Source organism: Dendrobium catenatum, unplaced genomic scaffold (genome assembly GCF_001605985.2).
Source record: "Dendrobium catenatum unplaced genomic scaffold, ASM160598v2 fragScaff_scaffold_333, whole genome shotgun sequence".
Classification (NCBI taxonomy): domain Eukaryota; kingdom Viridiplantae; phylum Streptophyta; class Magnoliopsida; order Asparagales; family Orchidaceae; genus Dendrobium; species Dendrobium catenatum.
Window position 1 is genome coordinate 268,191 of NW_021318795.1, and position 7,945 is coordinate 276,135.

The 7,945-nt window shown below is 35.5% G+C and overlaps 1 protein-coding gene across 1 annotated transcript in view; it reads right to left on the minus strand.

Moving 5' to 3' along the window:
- Positions 1–7,945, minus strand: part of LOC110093540 (phospholipase A(1) LCAT3) — a 29,642-nt gene extending 21,697 nt beyond the window's left edge. Inside the window, exons 1-6 of the mRNA XM_020818460.2 lie at positions 7,507–7,945; positions 7,337–7,428; positions 4,345–4,472; positions 4,093–4,228; positions 3,923–3,974; positions 3,319–3,419 (exon numbers count right to left, since the gene is read on the minus strand). Coding sequence (XP_020674119.1) covers positions 3,319–3,419; positions 3,923–3,974; positions 4,093–4,228; positions 4,345–4,472; positions 7,337–7,428; positions 7,507–7,738 — 741 coding nt within the window. The 5' untranslated portion in view covers positions 7,739–7,945. The remainder of the gene's footprint in view (positions 1–3,318; positions 3,420–3,922; positions 3,975–4,092; positions 4,229–4,344; positions 4,473–7,336; positions 7,429–7,506) is intronic.

Consider the following 7,945-nt stretch of genomic DNA (forward strand, 5'->3'; position numbering starts at 1 on the left):
GGACCGAAAAACCGCCCCAAGCACGCCTTTAGTGCGCGTGGTGGGATGGGACCCCGATGTGACACCTATGACGAGATAGGCGAGTGACCCCTCAATCCATGTGCCAACCACGACAACCCCGCGAAGGTACGAATTCTTCTAAAACTTAAAACTCTGTTTCGATGTTCGTGTCGAACCGGAAAACCGTCACAAGCACGCCATTAGTGCGCGTGGTGGGATGGGACCCCGATGTGACACCTATGACCAGGTAGGCGAGTGACCCCTCAATCCATGTGCCAACCACGACAACCCCGCGAAGGTACGAATTCTTCTAAAACTTAAAACTCTGTTTCGATGTTCGTGTCGAACCGGAAAACCGTCACAAGCACGCCATTAGTGCGCGTGGTGGGATGGGACCCCGGTGCGACACCTACGGCGAGGCGGGTCGCTTATAAGTACCCCCAAACGGGGGGAAAGCAAAACTGCCTCTTTTAATAAAAATATTTTTTAAAAACCCCAAGCACGCCTTTAGTGCGCGTGATGGGAGAAAAAAATAAATACAACCGCCGCGGTGTCTGACCAACACCAACCGTGCACGTCTTTAGTGACGTGGCGGGTAGGCGGCCTCTTGATTTTTTCCCCTAAACGGGGGAGACGCCGGGAGGCTGCAAAATTTTGTCCAAAAGGATAAGGACTTGAGCTAAAAATGAACTTGGATTCACACTTGAAGTTGAACTGAAGCAGAGGACTCGGACTTGTATTTGGACTCAAGATATTTGAAATGAAATTGAATATGAACTTAACTTGGACATCAATTAGACTAAATTCAGACTTGAATAATTGAGAAAATGATTTAAGTAAAAATTCAAGCAAGAGAAATTTGGACATGCACTTGAGCTCAACAAGACTACGAGGACTTGCACTTGTACTCGGACATATACTTGGACTTGAACATTGGACAAATATGACTTAAGTGAAACTCAAATTTTAAGTTAAATTGAAAGACAGCATAAGCATCATTCGTAAGAGAAGTCAAACTCAAATGAAATAGAATAATATAAAACTTAATCTTGGACATTTCAAACTCAAGGAAAGATTTGAGTCGGACCACATGGAGCTTGATGCAAGAGAACTTGATGCAAGGGAACTTGAACTCAATTTTAACTTAGCAAATACTCCATCATATCAATGCAAATGCTAAGTAAAAATCTAGATCTTTCCAATGAATATCAATGATTAAACAAAGGCTTGCGAATTTCAACTTATCATGCTTATAATTGATGTAAGCTAATTGCAATAAGTGTAACCTCTTTCACAAGCAAGGATTAAATGAAGAAATGTAGTGTATTTACTAACAAGTGTAAAGAGGATAGTGGAGTGTAGGTGGTCGTTATCTGCCTACAAATGAATAAAGAGGATTCATGTATGGACGGGGAAGGCCGTTGCAAAGAACCTTGAACATCACGTACCCATAAGTCGTAGTATGAAATCCCTAATGAATGTTGCAATTCATCCATGACGATTATACCAATCAAAATGTTAACGACAAGTGGCAATAATGATGATGTTATCATTCATGTTATAAGCTGTCAAGACATGTAACAAAGAGATCTGCTATTTATTATGCACAATGAAAGTAGTACGATTGCAAGCAAAGCAAGGAAGATGTAGAAGAAGCGGATTACTTGTTATCAATGCAGACTAATATGTCGATGAACACACGACAGTCTACTTTCAAATAAGAAGAATATATGTGCTACAAAACCCTTGATGTATCTATAACAAACATAAAATCTGTCGTATTCATATCAATCGACCAATGAACTTGTATGTTTACGCAATCTTTTGATTTTGAGGCTTATGTCTCAAAACGCCTTGAGGCTTACGCCTCGCCTCACGAATGAAAAATGCCTCAATACCCGAATACGCAATTTTAAACATTGCATATTATCATTAAAATTATTTATTTAATAAGTTTAAATTAAACTATATATATTACAAATTAATTAACTTTTAATTGAATTATAATATAATCAACATTACTCACTCATATTTTAATTTTAAATAAATATACATAATTAAATACGAAAATTTGATTCCCACTTTCATGAATACAAGAAGTAAATTCCCGTATTTGAATTGAATGGAAAAAGTGAATTTAAATCCCACATTTGCTCATATTTAAATTAAACTTTAATTGTGCTCCTGATTAATTACACTTAGAAGTTGCTCCTTATAATTTTGCCTAGTTTGAATGAATTAATAAGATGGTGGGGAGTCTATGGTCCTACTGAGGCTTCAGTCAATTGAAAGAGATACAATGAGAAATATTCAATGTCAATGAGTTTAATGAGAGAGGACAATAAATGATCAAATAAGTTAAAAATTGAAATTCTTGTTATTGAGTTATCTCCCCTTGAATTTTGGGTTTGAAGTAGTGAGATTGGTGTTCAAGGAAAGTAATATCCATGAAATTATAAATTTTTTTAAAGGTTAAGGAACGAGACTTATACCCTTTTTTATTTGAGTCGTATTCAATAGAGATACTGTTAAAGTTAGGGTCGTGTAATATGCGGTGATACTGAGAATAAATTTGAATGAAGACTAAATACCCAATGTTTTGTGAAAGAACATAAGAAAATCATTTTGGTTTTAGAAAATAAATAGAGAAGGGTTTGAACAGGTGTTAAAATTTGAAGTACACCTGAGAGCACAATGAGATGAATAGCTATTAGAAAAGTTTTTCCCTAGAGATACTAAGGAACATTTGACCTAATCACCTCTAAAAGGCATCTAATTTTCCTTTCAGCAACTTTATAGAGGGACGTTAACATAGGACTGTTGATGGATAATCACTTGATGCAGGATAATTTTTCAAGACTGATTCAAAATATTTTTTTAAGCCTTCAATTTTGGACTGATGCTGAGTGTGGATCATGTTATTAAAATGTTTAAAAATTTGTCTTACTTTGAATTCTCGTTCTATTTAAAAAAACAAGTAAAAAGGGGAAAGAAATAAACCATCTAGCTCCAAAAACATTTTTTAAAAATCAAGATGGTCCTCACACATCATTATGGACTAAAACAAAATGTTGCAAAGGTTTGTTGGTTTGGCTAGGATAAAAATGATAGGCGTGTTTAGCCAGTTAAGAAATTTCGCATCAAACATCCTTTAAATTTTTGTTGGTGGATAGTGAATCTGCGAATGAATTAATTTTTGCAGGTAGGTAAAATTTGAGTGACATAAACAATAGTAAGAAAACCAAAATGTATTATTATTACTATTTGGAGTGCTTCTGAACTAGATTAATTGCCAACCATAAGACAAAAAGGAATTACCAATTGATGCATCGTCCATCTAGAAACAAAGAAGAAACTTTTGAAGCCATAAACAAACTGCAAACCAGTAAGAAGTGAATCATTGATGCAACCAGGTGCACCTGCCAAATAAATTTCAAGTTTTATAAAAGTTAATAGTATAGTAAAATATCTCATGAAATCAACTGCAAGAAATCACCACTAACACATACTCTAGCATAACCTAATTTCTATCACAATTGCATTACTCATAAAAGGGTAAAAGCTCATAATAGTCCTCTGACAATTCGTATGTGGCCATTGTAGTCTCTGTAGTCTCTGTGTATCACATTTCTCTTATTTAATCTCTAGAAAATACAAAATTAATATCAAAGTATCCCATGGGGATTAAATTGGGATCAATTTTATATAGCCAAGGAACTAAATGGGGAACAATTTTGACCTGCATTTGGAATCAATTTTGTACAACCAATGGACTAAATTGAAGAAGTTTGATACTCTTAGACTAGTTTAGCCACATCCAAATAATTGCAATACTATTTTGGACTTTTTTTTTCAACAATAAAATGTAAAAACATTAAAATAGATGACTTTCACATAGGAAGCCTATACTTATAATGGTTACCTTGAAAAGGAGTGGCGATAGTGATCCATTTGTTGACATACTTTGCAAAAACCTGATACATCATGTCAAAGCTTATGATATCTGTAGTATCGGGTTTACAGGATTGGTGTAATCACCAACCCAAGTCAAGAAAAGAAACTAACTTACGACATACGCTGGCAAAGTCTTACATCTTTATGAAGGTACATGAAGCACTGAACAAGTAGCCCACCCATTGAATGTGAAATTACATTCACCTTTTTCCCTCCAGAAGCTTTATAGGCAGTTTGTAGTTTCATTTTCAAACCATTCATTGCTTTGTCAATCCTGCCAACAATGATTATCTAAAATCATACAATATTCTAATGCAGTAATCCAGGGAATTCCTGTAATCTATCAGTTTACAACGGTTTCCAACATATGCCAATTTGTCAACAACCCACCTATTGCTTTGACGAAAGTCATAACCATATCCAAATAGAGTGGTTCCTTTCTTGTAGCCACAATCAATAAGCATATCAATCATGTCATGGAAATGATATACATCAGTGACGTGCAGAAGTTTTACCCACTGAAGATAAATAAAAAAAGAACAAAAAAATCAGAATTGGATAAACATGACAAATAATTGTAGGACAATGGTATATCACAAAATAAGCATAGAAACTAGCTAACACAACGCAGAATTTGGCCTTTTACCTAATGCAGCATAGAGTACTTGAATATCTTCAAATTACATTAAACAGTAAAAATAACTGGTTAATAACTTAAGGCTTCATACCATCATTATCATTATCATCATTACTCATAGTCCAACAACTTGGACCCTGATCTATGAATCCTTCTATTACATGCTTTCCAGAACATGAAGTGACTTCACAAGCCAATGTTGCCTTAACATTTTTTTATCCTTTTCTTTCATATTTCTTTTAAGGGAAAATCTGTCTTACCACTGCATCTTTTCCCTTACACTGTATACGCCAAAATCAAATAAGTTTATTTTTAATATGAATAAGTCCTAATCATACCGTTTAATTGATATATTCTTTTCTCAATATATCTTTCCTAATTTAATGAAAAATCATCTTTAATATTCTCATTATTATCACACTCAATTTTAACTGTCACTAATGTTTTCGTTGCCATCTCATATCCAAATAATGAAGGCAGTTTAATTGCAATTTTCTAAAATTACATTTTAAATTTTCATGTTATTCTTTTATAATATACGCTTGAAGAAATGCTCCATTAACCATCCATCTTTAGATCTAAAAATTATTGTTGGCTCAAGAAAAACGGCACGTCAACATGAATCTTGCTTTACAGACGTAAGATTTCATTCTATTTAAGTCATATTGTAATTAACCATATTTCCCCTGAGAATAGTATCAGGGTTTAATTAGATCTGGATCATTACTTTTCATGAGCGCAAACAATCATAGTTAATTACCCTTCTTAACATGCAAGAGAAAACTCTCGATTAAGGATGAATAATTTTTTGATATTTTAGTCTCAATTGTAGGAAAAATGGAGATAAACCCGATCAAGATCTCATGGTTCCATTGTTCCGGGTATACCGTAGGTTTCAGTCTACCAACACTTATAATCATTGATCGTAGTGTCCAAGAAATCTGATTAGCAACCATTAGTTATCTTTTTTTAGGGATCCCAAATAGACTGAGATGATTTAGATGTGAGTTTTAATTTTATTTGGTTTTGGGGTTTACATATATTAGAATACCCATAAATTAATTTAGTATGGGATTTATGACTTCGTTTAGAAGTTACCAAAAATTTTGAATTGATGCGAGTCTTATGGCTTATATTAAAAGTATCCCAATTGTGGGTCTTATAATCTGGACCTACAACAAGGCTACCCAAAGGTTCATATTTAATTTGAGAGGAGTTTCTCTTAAGTAACAGGTCTTACAATTTCTTTTGGAAAATTCCTGAAAGTTTAATTTGGAGTGGGACTTATGACTCTATTTATCAGTTATCTGAAGATGGGTCTTACAACTAGCTCTACAGCAAGGTTGTCCTGAGATTTAATTATTTGGGTAGGTCGTACAGCTTTCCTTTGGAAGCTGACTAAAAGTGTATTACAATTTAATCTTTTAGACTAAGAAGCCCGTTAATTTTTGTTTGAGGGTTTGATATTTTATTTAGAAATTTTTCAAAGAATAGATTTTACAACTCCTTTTAGAAGTTTTCTAGTCATTTGGATAGAACGGATCTTACTACTTCTTTTTTAAAGTAGCTCAATGGTGGTTCTTATAACCTAACCGTATATACGAGGCCGCCCAAAGGTTCAGATTTAATTTGAGATGAATTTCCTTCAAGTAACAGGTCTTATAATTTCTTTTGGAAGATGCCTGAAAGTGGGTAATACAATCTAATCATTTAGACTAAGATGTCCAGAGAATTAATTGTTTGTTTGTTTGAGTGTACAACAATTGTTTGTTAGCTTGACACTAGACTTTGATTTACACTAGTATATTGCATACAATTTATTGAGTGGTCATTCACTGCAAATCACAACATTTGTAAACAAAGCATAAAACATCAGTATGCATGTTTGAACCTGAAACATTTAGATCACACGGAGGCAATCTAACCACTGCTCTAAGCCCTCTCAAATGCATGATGCTATGTCCTTTTATTATTTAATGTAACAAGCGTAAGTCTATGAGCATCATCCCCTCCTAGACTCTATATTGGTGGGATATTCATCCTAGTGTAATGGTTAGGCATTATCCTCGTGATCTGAGGGTCACAGGTTCTAATCATAAAATTCACATCTCTGTATATATAGAGGTAAGCTTATGTAACTCTTCCCAAAACCTCCCACGCACGCACAAAATATACATATTTTTAATTTTTTTTTTCTAACTACTTCAGATTATTGAATGTCCAGTCCATGGTGATTGAAACTCAGAATATGCTCTTATAAAGCCGCATAACTTGTAGATAATTTCCATATTGCACGTTTCTAGAAGCACATTATTTTCTAAGTTCTTATCAGTCTAAAGGCTAGATCATTGAGAATATACCGTTAAGGAGCTTGATGCGTTCCTAAAATTCTAACAAAAAATGGAACCTATAGCATCTTAACCAGTAAAAAGTTTTAGCCACTCCAGATGCGCTCTTTAAATTTATAACCAAATGAAACATTTAGCATATCACCCAGTTAAGATATACAACTTAAACATTGATGTGGTAGCAAAAAGGAAACAAAAAATAACAGTTACGTATGATGCCACAATCTAGTGCAAAGATTCCATAGCCAACTCTCCCCAACACTCCTTACCGGGCCAAAAAATGCACCAACGGACAGTGCCAAGTAATACTGATGTTGACTGGCAAACAACTGAACCAATACCTAAACGTAAATCTAAGAACAGAGACGAAATAGACTCGCAATTCAAAACAACTTACCCAAGCGGGATCAAGAATGTCAATTGCATAAAGCCCATAATCATCATCTGGGACTACAATGTCAATATCTGGATTAAGCGTTTCCGTGTACCCTGCCAAAGGCGAGAAGCATCATCACTTGAAAGTCGTCATTTTTAACACGTAATGCCAATAACTGAAGAGAAGCACACCTGTCTCCGGGTTGTATATGGACCAGAGGCGCGTCTTGAACTCGTAATTGGAGAAGAGAATCCGCACCCAAATTCGGAGAAGAGACCCGTTCTTCTTCTGCTTCGAGTTTAAGATGGAGCCGCCAATGCCTGATACAAGAAGCACAGGCTCTCTGTCGGCATCGTTAGAGCCATCCCGCTGGCGTCGGTCACGACCGAAACAAGGCAGAGCGAGCCCACAGTCTCCGAACATCACCACCCTGAAAACTGGCCGGGAGGATCAGTAGGGTTTGAGTGGGAACTGGAAAATGAGGAGAGAAGAGGAAGGCGGAGAGCATCCATCGCACGGTTTATAAGGAGACGAGGCTTCCTGCCGTCAAAAAATGAGATAAATGTGGTAGGACGGCTTCGGATTTCTGCGAGGATACTCCAAGGCCTTCCCTCTCTTTCCCTTTCTGAG